The sequence below is a fragment of the Colius striatus genome, chromosome 2 (genome assembly GCF_028858725.1).
Source record: "Colius striatus isolate bColStr4 chromosome 2, bColStr4.1.hap1, whole genome shotgun sequence".
Taxonomy (NCBI): Eukaryota; Metazoa; Chordata; class Aves; order Coliiformes; family Coliidae; genus Colius; species Colius striatus.
This window is the reverse complement of record NC_084760.1, coordinates 14,265,913-14,291,958: the sequence shown is the minus strand read 5'-3', so window position 1 is coordinate 14,291,958 and position 26,046 is coordinate 14,265,913. Positions and strand designations below refer to the sequence as shown.

The window sequence follows — 26,046 nt, the reverse complement described above, 5'->3', positions numbered from 1 at the left end:
GACATCTAATTACTTTTTGAATGTGTCAGATATTTTTAGCTACTGCTTTTCCTTTTTTCTAAAACAAATTGAAATGTGTCTTTGCTAATATAATACATAGCTAGATTCTGTTTTGTTATTTGCTGTAGGGAATTGGAGAACCTTCAAAAAATATCTAAATCAGGTCAGTCAATATCTATGTGTGATGCCTCAATCCCCAAATTTGCTGCTGCTCCATTTCTGATTGAGTGGCAGGTCATTGAAGTCTGAAGAACTCCAGTCTTATTTTATGTTGGGTATATAATTATTTTTGATCCTGAAAGGATTATAATGTTAGTTCTGTGAAGGTGGACAATGAAGTCGTGGGGATGTCATTACACTCTTTTCTTCTCTATTTTTTTTATTTCACTGTTGACAAGATTTCTTTAAAAATGGGAAATGTCATATACAATTGGAAGATCTCATGGGTGGAAGAATATGGGCAATTCAGCTGTACCGTTAGATCTGACTACTTGTGTTGGTATAGCTGAACTACTAGAAAACTTTATACTTGTATAAAACATTAAATCTACAGTCTCAAATTCATGCTTTACAAATAATTTTTTTTAAAAAATAAGCTTTTATTCAAAGAAGGAAAACAGTGTATAAAGTATGAGCAGGTTGAAGGATATTTAGACAGCACCTGTTTTCAACTAACTGCATCATATTAGAATAATAGAATCATTTTGTTTGGAAAAGACACTCAGGATGGTCAAGTCCAACCACTAAGCTCACACTGCCAGGCCCGTCACTAAACTGTGTCCCTCAGCACCTCATCTAAGTATCTTTTAAATATCTCCAGGGAAGGTGACTCCACCATTTCCCTGGGCAAGCCCATTCTAGTGCTTAACAACTGCCCTGGTAAAAAAGTTCTTAGTAATATCCTATTAATGGATAATGGATAAACATGTTTATGGATTTGTTGATGAGTCCTTACATAGAGTGATTCCCTTTAGGGAAGACTGTGAAAGCTTGAATAAAACCTGCTCAGAAGAATGAAGAGCAATTTCAATGGATCTTTGATAAGGGACAGAATTTGGTGTTTTGTGTATTTGTGTGTGTGCATATTCAATGGAGGTTTTTTGTTTGTTTTTACCAACCCCAGGTTTAACCATGGGCGTTGATGTAATTGCTAGTTTTTGATGTGTTTTTTCCTTTTCAGTGCCCACTGGTTTTTGGCAGTCATCTGTTTTCCTGGTTTAGAAAAACCAAAATATGAACCAAATCCCCAGTATCATGAAAATGCTGCAACACAGATAAAATCTTCCTCTTCAGATGGAGAGAGCAACACACCATCTCCTTTGCCAAATGAGTTGGATGCACAAAACTCACCTTCCAAGTCCACAGCAAAGAAGACATTGACCAAAAAGTACAATACAGCTTTAATTGACCCAAACACTGAAATGGAGGACACTGAGGCTTCATGTTGTAGAAGAAGTCCTTGTAGAGGAAAAAGTACTTTCAAAAAACTAAATCAAATAGACAATGATGTGGAAGAACCTAACACTGTGGAATCAGCATGCCATAAACTAGACCATAGGACTCCGGCCGAAAATGGTATACAGGGTGAATTCACTACTGCTAGCCAATCTATGGGTATGTAATTGTAAAAAGATGTAGATTTTCATGAAAATTTTAGAGATTTTATGTCTGATATGACTTTTGCAATTGTGTAAACTTCATATTTTGAAAGTTTAGTGTATGGCTGAAATGTGAGTACCTGGAATAGAAGTGATTAATAGCTGTTGCTTGTAAAGTGGTTTTGTGGCTGCTGACATAACTCTCATGGCAGAAGGATTGAGAGAAAAATGCCGTCTTCCTAAATCAGATTAATTTTTCAATTTTCTGACCTTTTTTCACACAAAATCCTTTTGTAGATATCACTTTGCACCACCTAAGACTCTTAACTGTTACAGAATGAATAGTAGTTGACCATAATGTATGTGCATGGGGAAACTGAATTAAGATTGTGTGAGCAACCTTAATTCCAATGTCTTCTAGCATTTGAGGTTTTGCTTCAACACCAAGTTTTTAATGTCCTGATAAAATGTGTATAAAAAGAGTAAGAAGAAAACAAGAAATCTCTCAGATGATTCTAAGTGTTACATTTAGAGAGACTTTCTCGATGCATTGCTGCTTTGGAGGTTGATTTCTGTGATTTGGAGCAGCATTTGTACCAAAGTGAACAAAGGAGCTGACATACTTTTAAAAGTAGATGAGGGAAGTAGGAAAAGATTATTTTCTCTGCTCACTGCAAGGTTTGGATCACTTTGAGACATAAGAGTACAAAATATATGGTCACGCAGAAACTTTAATCACTAATTGTATTCCTACTGACTTAATTTTACACAGTAAGGAATTGCACTGCATAGTACAACACATTAAAAGACTATCAGTCATACAGTTTAATACATATTTGCAAGCCATTACAATTTTAATATCTTTGCAAATATAAACGCTCACCTACTTATTAATCTAAATATATTCAGTTGTAATAACAGTCACTTCTTCTCGAAGGTCCTGGTGGGGAGTTGGGAGTGTGTGTAGATCTGCTCTTATTTGAATTGATGTTTTTATTTTCTTTATGATTTGTTACTGTTTAAGATATGCTGTATGATGTGGTCTCATGTGTCTTGGATGTTTCTACTGTTACTTATTAGTTGGAACATACTTATGACATGTTTTGCTAGGATTACATTTCTTTTTTTATGTCTGCATTGGTGACTTGATGGTCATTGTGCTGCTGACTAAAACACTCATACTCACCTGTTCACCTGTTGCAGATGATACACCCTTTCATTAATGCAGATATTATTATGGGTCACAATCCTGGTTTAAGGGTGAGATTGAATTTGATACTAAGCACATTTTCAGGCAGATAAATTTAGATGTCCTGTCTATCTAAAATTTGAGTTCAACCAGGTTAGAAGATGGGGTTGTAGGTCTTAGTTTTCTGCCCAGCTTTCAGCTAGTGTTCCAGAAGGGTGTGGTTCAAGATTCTGCCAAATCCATAGGTATGTCCAGGATATCCTACGATATCTCAAAAGTGCCTCTTTGATAATACAGTCAGTGAAACCAAGAAACCTTCTCACCCTAATGCAGACAGAGTAGCTCTATTCTCTGTTTATAGTCATCCCTCTAGATGCCTGCTATACACGGGAGCCTCAACTTAGATATGTTGATCTCAAACTAAATCCTGGTGTTTGACTTGTAAATCAGTAGGAGTTGATACCTAAATGACATTGAAGAAATCATCCAAGATATATATATATATATATATATATATATATATATATATACACATACTTATCACTTAACTAATCTCCTTTTTATTGCTTAATCCTTGTGTGAGATGTGATTCTTCTTTATACCAATTTTTATTTTTTAGGACTCTGTCAGCAGTAAGTCACATAAGTATACGGCCTACTCTTTTCAGAGATATTGAGTAAGATTAATTCCAAAGTTTGTCCCTGTGGAACTCCACTGATAACCTCTTTCCAAAATATTACTTCAACTTCTTTGTTGAAATATTTTCAAATGCAGGTCTCTGGGTTTTTTCCATTAGCTTGTTCATTAGTCTCTTTAGTGTTCTTCTAGAAATCATGGTTTTCTTTAATGCATCCTCCAGTGACACTGTAACCAACACTGTTTTTGTGATTGTTTAGATATATTGTATAGCCTTCTTCTAGGAAAAATTACGAAAATTTCAGGTTTTGTTGGCATGAATTATTAATTTTTTACTTATTTCCACATAGTTTATAATTTTTTCCCCTCAAAACCTGTTTTGAAGGTAGTGTAGTAAGACTGGTGAGCTTGTAGCTGTCTCTGCTTCTTTCATAGATACAGCTATAACATTCCTTATTCTTGATTTCTTCTGATGCTGCTTCCCAAGTGACTAATGTGGTGTGAGTGGGTGAATTTACAGGTAGATTATCCTTTTATGTAGCAAACAGTGAAGTTTCACAAACCTTTCTAAGCTGCTGCATCCAACAGAGCTCAATCCTGCATTTCACCCTCCCTGGCAGCATTCATGTTCATTTTAACAGCACAAGTCTTCACATAAATAAGTTCATGGTGAATCTCATCAAAGAAATTATTCAAGTTAAAAAATAGTAAGCTTGTGACTGACTTTTCCAGTCTGATCCTTTGTGTGTGGAGGTATTTCATGTCATGGAAAGAAGCAGATAGGGGTGGGAATAGGCAGTTCTGTTGGGGACCAAAGGAGGCTGCCCCTTTTGGTAGCAGTACCAATTTATACTGTTGTAAAGGCTTCATGGAATCCCAGGGTAATTTCATGGCAAGTTTTAGCCTAGGTGTCTAGAATTTTTTGGGCATTTCACAGATTATGGAACAGTTTCTGCTGTGTTACTTTAAAGATACTGTTTACTTTTGTTCTTACATGTGAATCAAATATTATATCAGCTGCATCACAGTTATTGTGAGTAATCCTGAGCAAATCTGAGGTATTTAAAATTAGTTTGGTTTTCAAAAATGACCTCCTATTTAATGTTTAAATACACTACTGTCTATGATTGATACAGATGGATTGCACAAAATCAGGCTAAACTATAGTGAAGACTCAGCTGATGGCAGTAAACTAAATGAAGATGAGCTTATAGATTTTTCTGAAGACCAAGATAACCAGGTAAAGAATTCATCAATTTTATTTGGGAAATACAAACTATTTTGTTGTATTTTGAATGGACATTTAAAAGCTGCATACACATTGTAAATGTGCATCATCTGAAGCTAGTTATCTTTGCCAGTGTCAAAACGAGAGCACTGCTTACCTGCAAACATTTGCAAATTAGTTGACAGCAGAGGATCGAACATTTGTTCATTAAACTGTTTAGCAGGAAACTGCCACACTGATCCTGTATTAAGTTTTGAGTCTTCTGCATATTGACAGTAGTACACACAATCAATGACTTTATTGGAAACTCTGGAAGTCAAAAATATTTCTATCTTTCATCTCCCTTGCCCTCATGTTTATCCCCCAAACCCAAGAACAAGTTAATTTTCAGCTGCATTTCCTGGACATAATCAGACAGGTTTATAAGTAGGTCCTGCTCTACTGTTTTGTTTAATTGGTGCTTCTCCTGATCCAATTTAAACAACATGGATTTATAATCAAGTACCAGTTTTGTTCAAATTGGAAGATGTTTAGATTTTAAAGGTGTGAAAGACTGATGATTAACATGTCCTTTACTGACCCACTGCTGGGTATGAGGGTGTTATTCATTAGCCTCATGTGTTCTGAGTTCAATGTAAACAAGCTAGAAGTTACACGTTTTCCTCATTGGCCTTCCTGTTCATGTTCCAGGTGCATGACTCCAAGTTGTCCAAAATAAAGAATTAGAGGCTATCAGATATACAGTCTAGGAATGAGCTATTTTTCACACTTGAGTCCAGAACAAGTAATGATTTTCCAAAGTCAGCAGCTATTCATAATGGTTTTTCAAACAGTATGTGTGTATGTGCACACATACAAAAGCTCCAGTTAATGCTGAAACCTAACTGTGCTTTTCATACAGACTCAACCTACCCGTCCTGTCATACCAGTTTCCCAAATATTCTGTGATTCTCACCTGCCAGAAGTGCCTGTCTATTTTGTAGCAGTTAGAGTTCTCCAAAGATGAAGAATGAGTAATATAGTACATGGCCAGTTATGTTCCTTGAAAGGAGTAAAAGATGATGAGTGCCCTGGTTGAAGTGTAGCTTAAAACTTAACTCAAACTGAAGCAGTCATTAATATCTTCTAGACTGCACAAAGCAAGTATAGAAATGGTAGACAGTGACAGGCTGAGTATACCTTCAGGTTCCCAGAATGGAGCTGAGGCTGCGACAGAAAGAAGTGCGTTTAGCAACTAGGCAGTAGTTTCTAATGTGATAAATCCTCATGGCATAGCATGAAGATTTCAGTCATAGGATCCTGCATGCTAGTAAAACGTACATGACTCTCACCAGAAGCTTCACAAATCATGCTGATATGGGGGTTCCTGTTTTTGGAAAGCATCTCTTTCCCTGTAGTGCAATGGTCCCTGGTAGTAATAGTGAACTCAGTAGAGAGTAAGAAACCACGGATCATTGGGTTACTTTTAGATACAAGAGCTTAGTGAATTTGTTCATAAAACCTCCATATCCTTCATAGCAGTTGGTACTGCAATCAAAAGGTCAAACAACATTCTCAGGTTTGTGGCATGACTTCTTTTGCATCCTGCGATACAGAATACCATGGTGCTGTAATTTCTTTTGCTCTCAGAACCAAGTTGGTGGTGCATTCTGCAGCAAACATCAACTTTTACTTCTGAGTTCATTACAGATTTTGTCTCATTATCTCTAGAAGATAACATACATGAAACAGCAAAACATGTTTTGAGTTTTCATTGCCAAGGGAAAGTATTGATAATTTGAATTATAACCACATAATGGAGATCCACCTCTTTTAAGCCAGCAATGCTTTGAAAATAACAGTTGCAGGTTTTTTTCTAGTTAAATGGCATCATGTGTCGTTCAACATGGATTTGAGAAGCTATGTGACTAACAATTGGTAATGCAAACTTCACAAATGCTAAACGATTTCAGATTAAAGCTACCAGTTCTTTATTAAACTGGTTTGATCTTGAATAAAATAGGAAGCATAGCAATAATTCCTTTTGCATCTGTCTGGAAAACAGTATTAGCTTTTAAATGCCTGTAAACATGTTGCTTCTGTAGGAAGACAGTAGTGATGATGGTGGCCTTGTGGATGATAACTATAATTCAGAAATGGGACAATGGCACCTGAAGCCTACTATCTGCAAACAGTAAGTATTAAAACACTTAAAATGGAAAAATCATAAAAGCTTATGAAACTTAAAGGTAATTATAGGAAATGGTCATACATCAGTCTTCAAACAGCATGTTATTAGTGTTTGAGAAAGGATTTCATACTTTGTAGTGTTCTCATCTTCAGTGATTCCAAATCTGGAAATATTGTTACTAGTATTGCTGTCTTCACAGTTTTCATTTGTATTTTTTTCACAATTTATTTATCCCTTTTTATATTTCCTTCTTTGTGAACATAATGGTTACTAGAAAGGTAAAGACTTTCACAATACATCCTTTTGGTGCAGGATAAAATTATATATGTGATATGGAATGTGTCTAAATTTTTCTTCATACATTTTCATGAAGGGGTAAAAATCCATCAGTGCATTTTCCTGAAGGGGTAAAACTACATCTGGGATGTGAGTTTAAGCATATTTATAAGCTGCTGATTATAGCTTGGCTAAATTTGTCCCATTCTGATGATGGATTTTCTCTACATAATGCTTTCCACTAGACATTACTTTAATCCAAACATGAAATTTCATAAGATCTTTGACACTTAAGTATCAAGAGTCATTAAGGGCACTTCAGCACTTTACTATTAGCATATTTTAAAATTACTTCCATATGGAAAAGAAAATTACCTCGAAAAGGCTTTGAATTCTTTCCTCTGTCTATGCCCCCCTTCTTACTACATTGCACATTAAGAGCATTGTCTATGTAAATAATAACTGTACTTTATCTGAAATTAAAACAAGTGCAAGTAAAAGCAAACATTAGTCAAGTGATTATGTGCTTATGCCTAAAAAATTGAATACCTGTGTTACTGTTAAAAAAGAGAAAACAGAGCTTTGTGAAAAGGAAATTGCAGCCTGTTTATCCCTTAAAATGCATCTTGCATCTAATTCTGATGTTCTGAGCTCTGGTATGGGTTAGCTTTGACATATAAATCTAGTCATTGCAGCTAACACAGTGGATGTAATCGTTACGTTAATAGCTACTGCAAAGGGTAGCATCCTCTATATCAAGTGATAGGATGTAAGCATCTTGAGTGTGCAAGAGAGTATCCAAACAGACTTGGTTATCTAGAAAATATTTTATTATGGATATGTTATTTTTCTAAAGTCTACCGAGTATAGTATGTGTGTGTTTTGTGGGTAACTGTCAAGTAGGTATCAGATTCATTGGTTGGGATCTCTTCTTGAACATGCATACCTACTGTTGTCTTAGGTGCTGTGAACTGTCCCAGCAGTTCTCCAGCTGTTACTTCAGAAGGAGATTCATGGATTCTTCTGTGGCTAACTTTCTAGTCTCTTGCCACTGTCCTAAGATACCTGCCCACCTAAAGAGCGCTAAACAGCTGAGGGGGTTTCAGGCTACTAGATTTTGACTGTAACAAATATTTTGAGTCTGACTGTGCTATATTTTCTAAGTGTATTCCAAAGGTCTCTTTACTTAGTGTGTGGTTAAATCTGAAGATTTTTGTGTTTAACTATCCCAGTTAGGGGGTTACAACAGCTCTGGGAAAACATAGTATTGATCTCATTTTTTTCAGAGTCACCCCAAAAATTATTACATAGCCAGCTAGCTATAGTGTTTTCCAAATTGTGGTAAAATACTGTGTACTGAAAAACTGTGTCCTCTCTTAGGCCCTGCATTTTGCTTATGGACTCACTGAGAGGCCCTTCCCGGTCAAATGTTGTGAAAACACTAAGGGAGTAAGTTTCTTATCTCTGTTTTGAGGGCAATTTTTTTTTCCTCAAAATTCTGCTGGAAAACCAAAATTAAAAATTTTCATGGTCTTTTATCATAGATATTTAGAGGTGGAATGGGAAGTCAGGAAAGGCAACAAAAGAAGCTTTTCCAAAGACGTCATGAAAGGTTCCAATCCAAAAGTGCCGCAACAGAACAACTACAGTGATTGTGGAGTGTACATACTGCAGTATGTGGAGAGCTTTTTTGAGGTATGCATACCTGTTTATTTACCTATTTTTGGGGTCTCCTCCAGCAATCAAATGCTAGCTATTAAAATTATTACAGTAATAAAAGACTTTCCAGTATAGCGTTTATACCTATTCATTAGATTATGCATGATAAACTAATTTATACATTAATGTACTTTTAAAAAACCAAAACAACTAATTGTTACTGTTAATTGCACATATGAATCAGAAGCCATGGAGTTTTCAATGAGAATGTTAAGGAAATATATGTGGAGTTTTCCTTTGTGTTCTTATAGTGCATGCCCTTTAAAATTATGTGGTAAGAAGTAGAGTTCAAATTTGAGTTCAAAATCTAAACTAAAGATGTGGTACAAAAAGTTCATTCTTTTATCCCCAAGAAATTTAACCCTGAGTAAGTTTATTAGAGTGATAACACATGTTTTGATGCAAGTTGAAAAAACAAGATAAGTGCAATTATTACAGCTGAGTGCCAAGTATTGATTCCATTAAAGAAATGGATTAAAGTCTTACTTGGTCTTCCAAGTTACAGCTCTTTTTGTAAGTGGAGGCATTAGCACCTTCAGGTCTGGATTGGGAGCAGAAAGAATGGTCAAATGAGATGTTGCCTGTATGGGACAGTAACTCTGTTAACTTTAAAGTAGCACTTGAGAGCATTGTTCCTAAATGCTCCTGTAACTAACCTGTACTGAGAGAGTGGTCTCTCCTCTCTCCCTTGTGCATGCTTTATGTGAGAGCAGCAAGGCTTTAAAAGGGTGCATCCATGCAAATTGAAGCCAAAAGCTTTTCCTTTGTCAGTGAGTCCCTTAAACTGTGGAATCATCCTTCTTGTTTTGTAAACAGGGGATATGAGGAGCACCCAAGTTTTAATAATCAAGTATTAATAATCTCTTGTCCTGCCTGGTTTTACAGAATGCCAGAGCATAAGGATGGCACATAGATGTGTCAAACAGCAAATCAAAGCAAATTCTCAGAAATGACACTAGTGGGACAGGAGACCTTGTGCTGATTTGACTGTCTCGCAGTTATTGAAGAATTTCAGCTGCTAAAGTATTTGAAAAAGTCTCATTGTCTTCAGCAGCTGTACAAACTGAATTGGGAAGTATGTAGGGAGAGGTCCTTCATTTGATCTTTGTGGACTATTCAGGCACATCTTTTTATTTTTCCTGTGGATCTATTTAAAGTATCTTCCTTTTAATAACAAGGATTAAAAGCATGCCGTGCACTTGTTAAAAGCCGGGGAGCTCTTCGTCAGGGCAGGCGGTGCGATCGGAGGGTGCCTGCAGCTGTGAGGGCGAGCGCTGCTTCAGCGCGGCCTGCCCCTTGCTCGGCGCCCCGGTCGGCCCGGCCCAACCCCGCCGCGGCCGGTCCCGGGCTCGGGCCCCTTTCGCGGGGCGCGGCTGCCGCCGCCAGGGGCCGCCGGCGAGCCGGGCACGGCGGGCCGCGGCCGAGGGCCCTCGCCAGAAGGAAGCCCCGAGGCTTCTCGCCCGTGTCCCTGCTTTCCTTCCACAAACCGAGCAACGGCGGCAGAAAGCCCTAGTTAAGGATGTGTTAATCCGAAATAGCTTTCTGTTGCTGGTAACCACACCAATTAGCTTTTTCATCTTGTCCCTGTGTCTGGCCTAGTTCATAGTTAAAACGCTGGAAAACCTGGTCGGTTTTGGCCACGTTTTTTCTGCATCTTTAGTGTAATTCTTCAGAAGTCTACTTACTGCTGGTATTATTAAATAGCTTCATTGACAAAGCCACTTCAACGAGGAGGTTTTTATTGCTGTATTACCTAGCTGATGTTCTGTTTGGATGTGGACTAATGTTGCTAATGCACGTTAGCCATTCACGTGTTACTGTGCAGATCCTGACTAGTTTTTTCCACGAGTAGCCTTACTACTCTTGGCTCAATACATTAATGTAATTTACTCTTAAATAACCCTGATAATGATGCAAGCTCAAATACATAAAGGGAGGCACTTCCAGGGGACAAAACATTATTCCACAAACAGTTGTTTGGTTAGGGTGAAATTGTTGCACAGTATCACAAAAATGGCATAGATAATGTCTCACAATAATAATTCTCCATATTCTTTGGGTGAATTACTTCTGTCAAGAAAACACAGTATAAGTGTAAAAAGGAGTGGTGGTAGCCAGGGACTTTTCACAAGCCCTGTTTTTTACCATGAAGCATGAAACTGACTTTCTTGGTTGGTTGTGGTCCTGTAGGTATTTATAAAAAACAGGAATGTTTAGCAACACATTCCTAATCAGCTCTAGATTTTTATGCTAGTCATCCTTTAAAAAAAATTCCAAGTGCTATATTACAAGTGCTACAAGTGCAATAATTTTATGTATTTTTTAAAAAGACTAGAAAAATTGTGTATGTTTATTCAGTCAAATGCTTTGTGTAAAGAGTATGGTAAACTGAGTAGATTGTTTGGACACCTTTATAATCGGAACTGTGATCTGAATGAATCTTACCCTGTAACATACTGAAGCTTGATAGATTTTTACCTTAATTGTACACGTACAAAACATACAAGTTGTAGAAATTTAGTTTAATCGTGATGGAATGAAGCAGGGAAGAATGTGGTTTTTCCCACTACAGTTCTTTCCAGTCTTCTAGGTAATAACTCCTTACTGTATTATCCAAATTACCTTTCTTTTCAGAACCCCATTCTGAGTTTTGAGCTACCAATGAACTTAACAGACTGGTTTCCACGCCCAAGAATGAAAACCAAAAGAGAAGAAATACGAAAAATAATCCTGAAGCTGCAGGAGCAGCAGACCAAGGAAAAGAAAGGACAAAAGGACCCAAATTCAATGGAAAGATCTTTGCAGGAAAAAACAGAACAACTTATCAAAAGCAGCTCAGACTGAGTGTTATCTGTTGCATGTTAGCTCCACAATCAAAACTGAAGTATAAATTTTTGTCTGCCCAGACTAAAGATTTGACATATTCTCTGCTCAAAGTTACTTGGAAATGTTAAATGCCTGTATAAATGTGTGTCATAAAATGATTTAATTCCCACAAAGATGTGTATTAAGTAAGCGAGTCTGTACATATGTTAATGAGGCCAACTTTTTCAGCATTTGTAATTACTTTTTTTCCACTTGTTAGGGAGCTTTTGTTATGTATTTCTGTTAATAGAACCTAAATAGCAACCTCTAAACATAAAGCAAATAAAGAAATATTTATAGGATAAAATGGTTAACTTTTTCTTTTTCAGTAAAGCTGTAATGTTACAGGCTTAAGTAACACATAGGGAATGATTTGGTAGTGAGATAATGAATTCATGTTTTGACCCTGTTTAGTTGCCCTTTACAAGATTATTTTGCTTGCGTTCAAAGACAATAATATGGGTGTCTCGATGTACTGTGGCCTCAGAGGGGGTGATTCCCATCCTCCCAGTATCTTAAGTGTAGGCAGTGTCATAGTTTAATAGGACTGCTTCAGATTTGGGGTTTTAAAAGTTGTGCATTGCCATTAAGATTCCGCCCTTACTTTAGTGGGACAGGCTAGGGAAAGAGGAGAACGCTCTTTGACCAGAGATGACTATTCAAACAGTATTATAAAAGTGGTTTCAATTTAATGATCTTGAGTGATACTATTAAATCATATTTTGTGGATCCCAGTTGTTGTACAGGTGTATTTTGAGACTTTCTTCATTATAAAATTGTATTTTGGTAAGTGTACTTGGAATAGCAGATTGCCCACATTACATTTTCTATGTTACAATTCTGAATGTTACATTCATATGTGCTTTATCTAAGTAATGAACATTGAAAAAGAAAGAAGTGTATGATTACTATTTTTTGTAATATCCACACAAGAAAACCAAAATACCAGTGTTCATTGCTTGCTTGTTTGTTCTTGACTTTAGGTAGCATCAGACTAATGTTGAGATTTATTTGGATATTTCCAGTGTATTTTGATTTTATAACGATCTAAAATGCCGTTGTTGCTTAAACTGCAAACATGGCCTTTTATCCCTGTCACAGAAAAGCTTTGGTATTCAAATGTGGAGAGTAGTTTTGTGCGAGGATACATATATATCCAGTCTTCTGCTAACAGGAGATACCTTTGAAGGGAACCAAAAGCTGTATGTTCCCAGGAGGGAGTCTGTTGGGGGAAGAGAAGGACCTTCTAGCCCTCCTTGCAGATAGTATTTTTTCTGCTGGGAATTTCATTTGTCATTCCCTTGTCCTCAAGAGAGGAAGCAGAGAATTCATTAGCTGAACTGTGTCCCTGGGATAAATTTTTATACATGAGATCAACCCTAATCCAGTCTTTCAGGTTCTCCGTGAGTTTTCATTCTCACTAAACCCTGAGAAGATGTCTGCTAATGATGTTACTGCCAGGGCCCTTCTGTACGGCTGACTGTCTCTGTGAAACCTTCTGGTTAAAAGGGGCTTCACACACCAGGCAGAGTGATTGCCCATAGAGCAGTACAGCCATGGGCTGCTCACCTGCACCAGTAACTTGCGGTCTTTAGGGAGTTGTTCATTCCCTCACCTCTTTCTCCTTGCGTAGACCTTTGGCCCCATGGACAATATATAAGCACCACACACACACGTTACATTAGAGATCACTCCTGTAATGGAGAAGAGACAATTGCAAACAGAATGTATTCGTTCCCAGTCTAGTCTTTCCCAATGGTATGTTCTAACTATATGGAATATATCCAAATTTGATCAATATCATTCTTAGTTGTCCTTTTCCTAATGTTTGTGATGCAGGTTCATAATTTGATGCTGTAGAACTATTTGGTTCTCTTGCTAGGAATGGCCTGGTGCTTCCTCCTTTTCCTTCCTCTTTCCTGTCCTCCCCTCTTTCCTCCCTCGCCTTTTTCAAAGCTGTGAAGAAAGTGTTTGGTTTATTATCATTTAATGTTAAAGGTCTCAAGGACTTCAGTCATATACAGCAAGCTAATATACATGTTAAATATAGGAAACTTATTTTTTTAATAAAATGTGATGTTAATAGAAAAAAACCCCACAGAATTAAGATGAGTTATTTAAAACCTTACTGACTTGGTTTAAAAAGCTCACCAACACATGTGCTTGTTAGGTATTCTTAACATAACGCTCAGCTACGCTACGTGTTTTGCAGTCTTTACAGTTTTAACAGGGAGTGTTAACCAGGGAGTTTTCTGAGTCGGATTTGTTCAGTGGAAGTTAGAGGGGTGGGGACTAGATGTGATTACTTAATAATTACATGGCAACACATAGGTTCTGAGGAAAGCCTAAGTTGGATGTTCCTGTGTAAGTTTTAAGATTACAGATGCTTTAAGAGTAGCATGACTGTGTTCTGCAGTGTAAGGTATCAGATGGCTACCTAATTAAATGTATCTGTTTGTATTGTTTTTCACATCGGGTAGAATAACAGTTAGGAATTCTTATAAAAGTTTTAGATTACTTAGCATAAAAAATGCATGGATTTCTGGTGTACGTTTGCAGGAGAGCTGCAAAAGCAGAAGAGACATCTAAGTTCTCCCTTGTGACATTCCTATTTTTCTTGCTTAAGAAACTGAGCAGACTCTTTAAAGACCAGAGGCTTCAAAGACAAGAACTGTGGTTTTGATTTTTGAGGTTGCACCACATTAGAGTCTAACTTCCAAATTATTTGGTAAAGAGAGTTGAAAATCAAGCAAACTTTACACCATGATAAGGAAGCCATGATGTTGACTTTAACGTATTGCGTAACAAATGAGTAAAGCAGAACAAGAAGCTTTTGCATGTATGATTTTTAATTCCTGTTAACCTAGATTGGAGCAACTTTCTGATAACAAACTGCATCAGTTTGCTTAGTTTACCAATATATTGTGGTGTTTTACTCAGATTTTTAAGTAGAATGTATTTTCAGTCTCTGGTTAAAGCTTTACATTGCCCTTAATCACTAACATGATACTTGTCTTTATAGCTATTTCTGTCCATATGCTAAAAGGTGTGTGTTCTGTGGAGTCCTGATTCTTGAGGCCGTGATGATGAGAGGTACTGGAGTCTGGATAAAAGATTTTATTTCATTTTTTGTGTGACGCATTTTATAACAGCCTTTCTTAAATTCTACCCCTGAAGAAAACTCAGCAGTGATTTGTGTTCAGTAAGGTACTTTTATCTCCACAGATAATTTGACTCTTCCCATCTACTTTTGGAAATCAAGGGGAGCTGGTGCTTCAAACTTTGCAACAGTATGAGTGAGGCAATGGCCATTGTATTTATCTCCCACCACCATATTTTTAAAGCAGATCCTTTCTGCCTAACTCAGTCATGCCTGATGAAAGATTTGTGGACTCCAGTCTGGTTAAGGGAGGGTGCAATCTGGAAAATGACTCTTCTCTCTGTTGTGGTCTGTTGCAGCTTTCTGACAGGCTAGGTTTTGCCTGCCTTTAACAAATTTGCGTGTTACAAAAGGACACTTGGTAACATACACCTTAAGGTAGGGATTATTTGGTTGTCCTGGTAATTGCTCTTTGCTAGATTGTTTCTTTGCTAGGTCTTTTTTTTTTGTGATTTTTCTTTTTACAAGGCTCATAGTTAATGTACTCCGAGGAGAGCAGACAGGGCTATTTGTGATGCATGATGCTTAAAAAGATATAGGAGCTACATGCATATATGAATATATATGAGCAGAAGGTTATATGGCTTAAAAAGTATCCAAGGTCTAGTAAACAAGAACGATCTTGCCTGCTTGGTCTGTTGTTGGTTTTTTTTTAATTCTCTTCATCATCCCTCCTTATTTTATGTCATCAGATTCTCTCTAGAGTTCTTTGGGGTATGACTTGACCTAAGCCAATCGTCAATTATAATGGTAAGTAGTTAGAAGGAAGAAAGAAGATTATTACTATTTTTTTAAGTGAAAGCTGCTTGTGTATGAGAAAAACAACAGCAACTACACATACTTTATAAGCAACAACATGTACTTTTAAGTGGAATAGTTAATGTAGTATCTGTATCCATCTGTGTAGTGTGATAGGTTTAGATGGTATATACAGAGTTGATCTTCAGGACTGGATTCTCCTGTCTTGTAAGCTGACTGAACACCTTTAGGTTAACAGTAGCCAGACTAGTTTGTTTCAGCTGAGAGTTTGTTCCCCTGTGAACTGTGAGGAAGGAGCCTGCTGAAGCAGCTCGCCCTTGTATTCAGAGGCTTAGACTCTGGTCTTTAATTGGAGGTAGTAAAACATGTTAGATTCCCCCAGTGGATGAACTTAGGGAGATTTATCAATTATTTACTCTAAATTATTATCACCATATTTCTAAGTTTATGAACTTAGCTTACTTGTGCACATGTGCTGATGTCAGCTGAATAGATGTATACTAAATATAACTAAATAAACAGATAACACTCACAGCAGCAATTTGCAAACAGGAAACAAACCTCTGCCCCCATTGTCCTCCAAACAGAACAGTTTTTAAACCAAGCTCTGTGACAGCACCTGTTTATATTAGATTTGTCCCTCCTAACTCAAATTTTGGAAAAAGAATGTGTTTCCCATATCTTTACATGTGTGTATGTAGGAGTGCAGTAGTCGCCTGGGTAGAGAGACATCAGTATGTACTGGACCAAACCTATGGTATTAATTATGAACTCTCGGGAAATACTTGGTTGGGAATGTAAAGTTCCAGGATGAGTGTACTATTTATGCAACAGGCTGAAAAGAGAGTAATTATTTTAACTCTAGAGAACTTAGTCTTTGATAGCTTCAGGGATGGAAAATATATTTCATACTGTACATCAGTAATATGCTGGATAGTGCATTGGTTCTATAGTGCAAGAAAATCAGACAGGTTAACCCCAAAAGAGCCTTTAACATCATGACATGTTTTTCATAGAAGATGACACTAAAGAGGGCATCAGTTGCACTGGAATGCAAACAAATGGAATATGTTTCTTACTTAAATGTTCCTTGGTTCTGAAACCTAAGCTGCTTTGTAAACCATATTGTAACAATATCTGTTGGTGTTACAAAAGGGCAGTAAGAGGCCGTGAGAAGTTGTTCAGCTTCCTCTTTCCTGCAACATCACTGACTTATGTAGACTTCAAACAAAATTTGCAGTGACTCCTTCCACTGCAAATGAACATTTAGGTTGCAGAATCAAAAGGACATTTTTAACGTGTCTGGATTAATGTGTTGACAGCTTATCTCATATTTAATTTGAAAGTGATACAGTGCTAGGGAGACCAGGCCTTTGTTCTGCAATGGTGGAATTCCCTGAATGAATTTATTCATTCTGTTTTGATCCACACCTTACTGTACAGTCATTTTTGTGAGCTTTTCGCATCCCTGTGTTTCGGTCATCGGTGCAATGGAAGCAAGTTTGTTGTCTGAGTTGAAGGAGGTTCCCTTTTTCACGTAGTCATTGTGTAATTAAAATGCTTTTATTTAGACATTACATTTTTCAGGTCAGTTCAGAGCTAGATGGGATCAACTTGGCTTCCTTCTTAATCTTGTCCACAGTCAACAGTTGCTCAGTGTCGTTATCTCCACTTTGCAAAAGGAGTGCCCAAGTTAACTCACTTGTGAGTGTTGAAAAGTAAGCTTAAAAAGATGCTTGCTGTTTACTGGAAGAGAAACTGATTTTGTGGTTAGGAGGACTGTTTGCCTAGACTGAAATTTTATTGACCTGTGATTATCAGAAGCCAGCATTGAAGTGAGTTTTTAATTCTGTTTTCCACATTTTGTTCTGATCTTTATAAAGATGATTGCTTTCTACAGTCCTTGTATAGAGCTGTCATTTGATTTCTTTTGTTTTTGTAAGCATTCCTGGAAATCTGACTCTTAAGTATCTCAAGGTCAGCACCTGAAAATAAGAACATAGCTAATGACCACTAGAACATACTTAGAATTAACTTGCCAAATATTGGATAATTTTCCTGTAGCAGTGGGTCATGTGTCCCTGCCAACCTCAACCACTGATTCTTTGGGCTTACTCTCAAGGTGCAAGGTGGCAGGAAAGAAATCTGTAGGAAACTTTCTTGCAAAGCTTCATTAGCATTGCTGTTCTTTGACCTAGTGATCAGAACTGTATTTGCTAGCATTCAGTTAGCAGCAGGTACCCAGTTTGGAAAATTTTAAATCAAGCAGCTGAATGTTAGTCAAAGTATTATAAGCAACAGAAAGAAAAACACAGCCATTTTTGATACCTGCTATTTTTGTAGAATAATTTGGGTATTCTTTCTGTTCAGCAGAGAGGTCTGTTAATTAACTTCAAAAATTAATTAAATAGGCAAATTTAGTATCTTGTGAAAAGCATTTATCAAATGGTTAGAATCTGTGACTTTAGTAATATGGCTTAGCTGCAGAGTGTGTGCATGGGAAACACAAGCTAGATGTGCTCTAACATAGAACCTGCCAAATATTAACTCATGATTTATTAATTATTGCTGCTATTTCCTTACAAGCTTCACTTTGTGTTCTATGCAGTCAGCTGCTATACCAAACTCTGTTAACAGTCCTCCCGTTTTTCAGCCCATGTGACACTAGGCTCCTGTGATCATCAGCCTGTTTATATGGTCAGAAGTCCTTGAATTCAAGAAAGTGGAAGAAACATCTTTTGATTTCAAACTTATTTCTACCCACAGAGTTCATCCTCATTTGCCTGAGAAGCTGGCCATAGTAAGAAGAGCTGCTATAGCATTCTGAATCCTTGAGGTTTAGTCTAGAAAAGAGAAGACTGAGGGGAGATCTTATTAATATTTACAAATATCTAAATGGTGGTTATCAGGAGGTTGGGACATCCCTTTTTTCTATAGTAGCTAGCAGCAGGACAAGGGGTAATGGGATGAAGCTGGAACACAAAAAGTTTCATTTAAATATAAGAAAAACTATTTCACTATGAGGTGAGGGAGCCCTGGCACAGGCTGCCCAGAGGGGTTGTGGAGTCTCCTTCCTTGGAGGTCTTCAAGACCCACCAGGACATGTTCCTATGCAACCTGATGTAGATTGGCCTGCTTCTGCAGGGGGATTGGACTAGATGATCTCTAGAGGTCCCTTCCAACCCCTACCATTCTATGATTTCTGTGAAAAAAAAATCCCAGCATTTATTGGTGTTTACATTCAGTGTCCACACTTGTTATTCTGCCTGTTTCATATCATAGAATCATAGATATGTGGTTTCACAAGGAATTAACTAATCCTACAGGTTAAGTCTTTTCCACCTGGTTCCCCTTACTAGAACTGTCTGTGAACAGATAAGTAATTGAGATTACTAGCAGATTTCATAACTGAGAACTGGACAATTTGGCACTTCTTGGGACAAACATGCCAGGAGAGAATGCCACGCTGCAGTGGATATCCAACTTCTCAATGAGGGCTATCTTACAATGTACTAAAACTCCTACGAGGAGCTGAAGAGCTGGTGATGGAATTTTAAGTGTGGATGTAAAACCCAGCTCAAGGGCTGCTCACCAGGAGGAAAACACTTGGGTGAGGTTGAGGGTAATTGAGCTAGTACATATGTGGGAAGGCTGTTGAGGGGGCAGGTTTAGTCTGTCTGAGCTTTTGGTAGTGTTGGAGTGCCCATGTAACTGCAGTGCATAGGAATGTGCTGAACAATGTGCTGCTTTGGCAGCCTGCTTTTCCAGCAAAGTAGTATTCTTCCTTCCTGCAGCAATGCTTCCCAGGCCAGTTTGTTCAGTGGTTTGCCCCGATGGATATCAACATCAGAATCTACATCTTCAAGAGTGGGTTTATGTAATGAGCAATGTAAATTAAGTTGTGTCTGTTCTGTACACTAACCCCACAGTGATATGTGAAGGCTAGACAGGAGGAGAGGCGCCTGCATGAGCTTTGCAGAATTTCATTCTTGTCTTTGCAGCACCAGCAGTCTTCCTTTTCAGCATTCCTAGCAGCATGCTCCTCGTGCTGCCCTTTACTTGAGACTATTATTTTTTTTCTTGCTTCTTACATCAACGTAAAATGTAGGAGAGCCACATCTGGACCCCCACATTTTATGAATCAGATTACTGCCAGACCTCCCCTGGCCCCTGCCCAAAACCCCAATCTTGAGGGGATTACTCATTCTTCTCTAACTTCTCTTTCCCACGACTGGCTCAAAAGCTAGAGATAAAAATGCCTAAAATGAAATCTCTGAAATAGAATGGAAGAAAAGTCCTCACGGTGTGTTCAACAGGACACAATCATTGGGGAACATGCTAGATGAGCAGTGGGCTTTACAGAAAGATTTAAAAATCAGTTAATACCCTAACAGAATTCACTACAAAAAGTCTTCACTTCTCTAAGAAGGGCGAGAAGCGATTGGTATTGTGATCTGCTGAATCCATACCCAATGTTCATTTAACTGCAGGTGAGTAGGTTCTGCTTCATGGAAAAAGAGCAGCCCCGTGCCCTGACATCTATAGGTTATTTACTGCAGGCTACTTTTTGGTTTTTGGATGAACTTGCAGTTATTTCATCAACAATTGCTGTTCATCACCAAAAAGGAAATCCATGTAGGTGATCAGGGGAGGGAAGTAAAAATTAAAGACTATGGTAATTGCTGTGGTGTTACCTGTGTGGCTCTTACTGGGTTCTAATTCCTACAATATGGTTTAACCCCTGTCCTCCAGATATAATATCTAAACCAGTGGGGCTCATTCTGCTTTTACGGTGGATGAGAGTGGAGTCATGATATCTTTGCCAGAGAGAAGCAGAAACAAAAGCAAATCATTTCCCCAGAGACATGGGGCTTGTTGCACGAGCAAGGGAATCCATCTGTCCTCAAATACTGGAATGGCACCAGGAATATCTTCCAGCTAGTCTAGGGTACTATAATCTCATTTTCTTGTCCTTACCATTAGAGTGAATCAACTAACAGGTTCAGATGGATTATGAGGTGACAATTTAAGGATTCCCCTTACCTCCTTTCATGCTATTACTTATGCAAGCCTATTTCTCTGGAGCTATCCACAATTCAAAATAATATATTTGCTTAATTATCCTCTAACAAGAGGAAACAGAAAAATGGGGCAAGTCCAAAAGACTTTCTCCCAGTCAAGAAACAAAGCTTCAGAAACCAGTCACATATCGCTAGAGGTGGAAATACAAAGCCATCAATTTTCCCTAGTTAACTAACATGTCTGATAACACAAAAGAAGAAACTACTTGCCTGTTGAAATGAAACAGGAAGACTTTAAATAGAAGCTTTGCCTTAAAACATACTGTGTACAATTTCTGTAACTTCAGCAGAGGTGTTGGAAGACAGAGACCTATGAAAAGTCAGAATATTAATCAGTTTAATCAAAGTAGGTTTTCATGTAAAGTCTACTGGAAGGAAAGAGGGAGGGGAAAAAGAAATCACAGCTGTCAAAATCAGAGAGTTATGTGCACATAACACTAAGTGAAAGGGAGCAGATAAGACTAACACACCAATTTCCAGTAAATAATTTATACAATAAGGTATGGCTCATATCTAGAGTAAGCCTTCCTGGAAAGAAACCAAGTGTTGATCCTGAAAGGAACATCACCTGGGAGCTGGTAAGTATACTGCTGCTAAAAGCCCAGCAAATTTTCCTGTTCTTTATCTCTGAACATAAGCTGCTAAACCTTGCGCCAGTTAGAAATGTTCTTTTGCAAACATATGAGCAAGCTATTCTTTCTCCAGACAACAGATAAATTGTGCTGGCAGGACTACGTTGGCAGCCACGCTAGCTCTGCATGGGTAAGTCCAAAACAGTTCTCAAGCTAGAGAGTTTGGGTTTAGTTTTTTTTCAGGAATTAACTGCAAAAACTAGAAAATCAATTCAGGGAGTATCAAGGCACTAACCTGAAATACTCAACAGTCAGAGGAAACCAAGAGTTGATGCTGACAAGCTGTGAGGCATTGTAACACCACCACATTAGACAGATACAGTGTAACTGCCTCACATTCACAGATATCTAGAGAAAGCTAACAAAGCAATGTAAAGGAAATAAACTTCTGGCTTGATTAAGTCATTGACTGTGACTTAAGTCAGTGCCCATGGACATTTTTATGGGCAGAAATCTTACTGATTACATGTGGTGTATAAACCAGTTGTAGCTATGTGTAATCCTTGGGGAAACCCAGCTGTCCCCAACAGTATTTTAACACAAACTTTCCTGCTGAAGAGGTGCATACAGTACGGGCTTGTAGGCAATGTCAGACCTGATTTGTGCATTTAATTTTTCATAACAAAGTGTGAGAGCCTCTACTTGTTTATATTGAATGGTCGAAGTTTTGATTGACTGAATTATACATAAGAACTCACTTTCACAGAAATTTAAACAGCCAGGACATTTTATGACATCCTTTGAAAGGAAAACACACATAATATCCTCCCAGGGTTTTCTAAGAATTCACCCAAGATCTTTTACCTGCTCATCCTTCCAAGCTACTATTCAGCAGCTCTGGAAAAATACAGTGGCTGGAAATGCTTCTTGCTTGCCTCTGTATATACAGGCAAGGAGTACAGTAAAATACAATTTCCCTTGTTTTCTCTTTCCATCTTCCCCACTTCCTCTTTGCTAAGGCTGAAGTTCTTGCACTTGGATTTTATTTGTGTGTGAGTTTTCCTGTGTTTTCCCAGAGGATTTACAAAACAGACACTGCTGTGTGTCATGTTATTTTTAGCTTTCCCAGGGAGAAAAGAGGAGAGAGCAGAGACGCACTTCTGATGAAGTAGCGGCATATCAGAGGGGGAGATAGTGCTCAGCACCGCCTGGCTTTCACTAGTCCAGCTGGCTTGTTTACACTGAAAATATTCTATTAACTTTCCTGACATTGTATCCTGTGTTACTAACACTGGGGGTTTTATTCTGTCAGCCAATTTAAGTTTTCATTTAATAGTAGAGTCTTCTCTCCTCCCAGATAATAATTATCCCTATCTGTCTTTTACAAATAAAAGTAGGGCTCTACAAAGTACTGCCCTGAAAGATAATGCCAAAGGCAAACAAACTACCATTCTCTAGAGGTTTTACAATATTTTGATTTGTCTAGATTGTTAAACATTCCTAAATTCAATCAAGTAAAGATGCAGTTGTCAAATTTACCTGGCCACTGTGCAGGCGTGTGGAATGTTTTAAAAACCAAAACAAGCTCGTAGCACATTTCAGGAGTTGTTAGGAATGTTAATCTGGACACAGATTCAACTCCACCCGTGTTCTGCCCAGGATGCGGGATTACTCAGGCGCTTTGTGTACTCCTATTTTCCTTTCCATTAGTAAATCATCAGTCATCCTTCACAGAACCCTTTCCCTAAAGGAGTCTCTGGGTTTTCTGTTTATCTCCTAAAAGAGGCCAAGGCAGCCTTAGGACTACTCAATCTACAGCTGGAAGAAAACATTTTAATCAAGTTAGCGGGTCTCTGGTGTTGTCCAAACACTCAAAAGCAATGCAGTAAGGCACACTGCCTAAACACAGGCAGTTAGTCCTGCAAGACTAAGGAAAACAGGACAGATTTCTGAAGTATGAAATGGTTTGTTTCCCTCTGTCAGCAACATATGCAAGGATTTTATGGCCATCAGAAAGGAAAGAGGCTTTGTGTGTAGAGTCAAGGGTCATTGTGCTACCACTCATGAAGTACTGTAAGAAGAGAAGCAAAGTGTTTATAAGAAAGCTGATGCACCAGATGGCAATGCCAGGAATGAATGCTCATAAAGCTGAGGGATGAGGGAGGTGACACCACACTCCAGCACAGCTGGGCAGGGAGGGGTAGCTGCGGCTGCCATTGGTGGTGTGACACTGTGGCTGAGGATGATGCAATGCTGTCTAGTTGGGCCACTCTCCAAGGGCACCATCTGTGGGGATGAGTAGCTGTGTGTAGGCAGCTGCCAGGGAAATCCCACAGAGCCACCATCGAGGCTGGCAGAATGATGGGAGGCAGGAGGCACCTGTCCTGCCTTGCAGGGGATGGGGCTGTTCCCCCACTGAGCAATGGACACAGCCATTGCTGCTCCAGCTGTGTGAAATCTGTCACAGCAGGGGCCTGAGGATGTGCCCCAGAGGGCACAGATACGAGGAGGGGAGCTCTGGGGGCTAAACTGGAGAGAGTCCAGCACAGGGCCACCAAGATGATCAGGGGACTGGAACATCTTTCATACGAGGAAAGGCTGTGGGAACTGGGGTTGTTTAGTCTGGAGAAGAGGAGACTGAGAGGAGATCTTATTAACATTTATAAATATCTAAAGGGTGGGTATCAGGAGGTTGGGACATCCCTTTTTTCTATAGTAGCTAGCAACAGGACAAGGGCTAATGGGATGAAACTGGAACACAAAAAGTTCCACTTAAACATAAGAAAAAACTATTTCACCGTGAGGGTGAGGGAGCCCTGGCACAGGCTGCCCAGAGGGGTTGTGGAGTCTCCTTCCTTGGAGGTCTTCAAGACCCACCTGGACATGTTCCTATGTGACCTGATCTAGGTGACCCTGCTTCTGCAGGGGGGTTGGACTAGATGATCTCTAAAGGTCCCTTCCAACCCCTACCATTCTATGACTCCATGATTCTAAAATGTTCTGATATTTGCCACGGACACCTGCTCTGTACCTTTCCTTATGGGTTAATGAAGACAAAAGATAACTCCAAAACTGACCCTTATTGGTAAAAAACCCAACCTCTGCCAGAACAAGCAGAAGCCAGCCCCAGCCACTCCCCTGAACAAAACCTCTGAGGGAAGGGCGCATCCGGGGGTCAGGCAGCCCGATGGTACCAGGCGCTGCTCTGCTCTGCACTGCTGTTCCCCGGCCGGGGCTCTCGGGCAGGCGCCGCCGCTGCGGAGAGAAAGCGGGCGGGCCCGGGCCGGGCTCCCAGCTGCCGCCTCCGCCTCCTCGTCGCGCTCCCTCCGCCCTCGCCGGCGTAGCCCCCGCCCCCAGCCTGCCCTTGTAGCTCTGACGTCCCCGGCAGCCGTGCCGGACCGGGCTGTGCCGTGCCGGGCGGCGGGGGGCGGCGCAGAGCAGCACAGCAACGGCAGCAGCAGCAGCAGGTAAGGACGCGGCGCAGCGGGCCCTCGGCCGCCCGCGCCCTCCCCCGCCGCCCCTCTGCGCCCCCCTCCCGCCGGGCGGAGAGCTCCGGCCTGGCCGCGGCGTGCTGTCCCGGCACGGCACTGCTCGGCTCGGCACGGCACGGCACGGCTTGGCCCGGCGGCAGGTGCGATGGAGTCCGCGGCGGGGCGTGCGCCAGAGGCTTCGTCGGGGCGGAGCGGGGCTTTGCGAGGGCAAGCGTCCTCTGGAAGCGAACCCGGGATACGGCGGCGGCGGCGGTTGCTCCTTTAGGCGCTGAGTGGGGGCGGGGGAGAGGACGGGGCGGTGGGGGCTGTTGCGCTCGGTAGCCCTTACCATACACGCCATCGCAAGGAGGGACGCGTGTTACCGCCGAGGGGGCGGCGCAGGGTGCGTCCCGGCGCCGCGGTGTGCGGGCTCGGGGAGAGCCGGCAGCCGCCCGTACCCCCGCGGGCCGGCTGTGTCGTGCCCGGGCCTTCCCGGTCGGGCCACTACAGTCTGGAGAAATTGGTCTTTACCTCCTTAAATGAACCGTCATGGAAATTTCTTTTCTGCTTTTTTTTCGGGGGAAGTTTTGGGTGTTTGGGTTTTTTTTAATATCATCCTTTGTAAAAATGCCATTCCTGCCGAGCAACAGCTGAGCTCCCCTCCTTGTTTCACTATTTCTGCGCTGGTCGGGAAAATAAGTTTACAGCCTCAACCAGCCCAAAGCATGATGACTGGTAGTCCCTTTGAAAAACTTCATTCCCTGGAGTATTTCTCGTTGAAGTACTTTTGCAGGCTGCGCCTTCAGAGAGCAGCCTGTGTACCACTGATACCCGGCTCTGTAACAAGAGCTTGTTACTGAATAGGAAAACTTGAAAGGTTCCTTCCCTTGAATTCAACTTGCAACGCAGCATTTTTATTGTTGATGCTCGCCTGATCCTAACTAGTAAATGCTAATGCCACCAGTGGCCGGTAAGATTGAGATAGCTAAATTAACAGATTACAAGTTTTATGAAAGGATGGTTGTTACCTGTTATTTCATCTAAATAGTGCTGATTGTCAGCCCTTTTTTTTACAAAGGTGGAGAGAAGTAGTTTGTTGTGGCTTACTTGTCTTGTCTCAAAAAGACCTTTGAGGTGATCTAATTCCTTAAAGTTCACTTGGCATCACTGAGCAGCAGAGTGGCCTATGAACTGGGTTCACAGCCATCCGAGTACAAAGGTTGGCCACGGGGCTAAGTCTTCCTTCTGTTGCAAATGGGACAAATAAACAGGGTAGAGATGAACTCGTGAGTCATCTGTAATTTTTCTTTTCAAGACAGAAGG

At 39.9% G+C, this 26,046-nt stretch overlaps 2 protein-coding genes across 5 annotated transcripts in view; both read left to right on the top strand.

The window, feature by feature from the left end:
* Positions 1 to 12,636, top strand: part of SENP6 (SUMO specific peptidase 6) — a 79,073-nt gene extending 66,437 nt beyond the window's left edge. For all 3 annotated transcript variants that reach the window (XM_061989807.1, XM_061989806.1, XM_061989808.1), the window contains 6 exons: positions 1,181 to 1,614; positions 4,560 to 4,663; positions 6,736 to 6,824; positions 8,478 to 8,546; positions 8,642 to 8,792; positions 11,451 to 12,636. In XM_061989807.1, coding sequence (XP_061845791.1) covers positions 1,181 to 1,614; positions 4,560 to 4,663; positions 6,736 to 6,824; positions 8,478 to 8,546; positions 8,642 to 8,792; positions 11,451 to 11,660 — 1,057 coding nt within the window. In that variant the 3' untranslated portion in view covers positions 11,661 to 12,636. The remainder of the gene's footprint in view (positions 1 to 1,180; positions 1,615 to 4,559; positions 4,664 to 6,735; positions 6,825 to 8,477; positions 8,547 to 8,641; positions 8,793 to 11,450) is intronic.
* A 12,000-nt stretch (positions 12,637 to 24,636) lies between these two features.
* MYO6 (myosin VI) overlaps positions 24,637 to 26,046 on the top strand; it is a 114,676-nt gene continuing 113,266 nt past the window's right edge. For both annotated transcript variants that reach the window (XM_061989561.1, XM_061989559.1), the window contains exon 1: positions 24,637 to 24,720. The gene's annotated coding sequence lies outside the window, so the exon portion shown is untranslated. The remainder of the gene's footprint in view (positions 24,721 to 26,046) is intronic.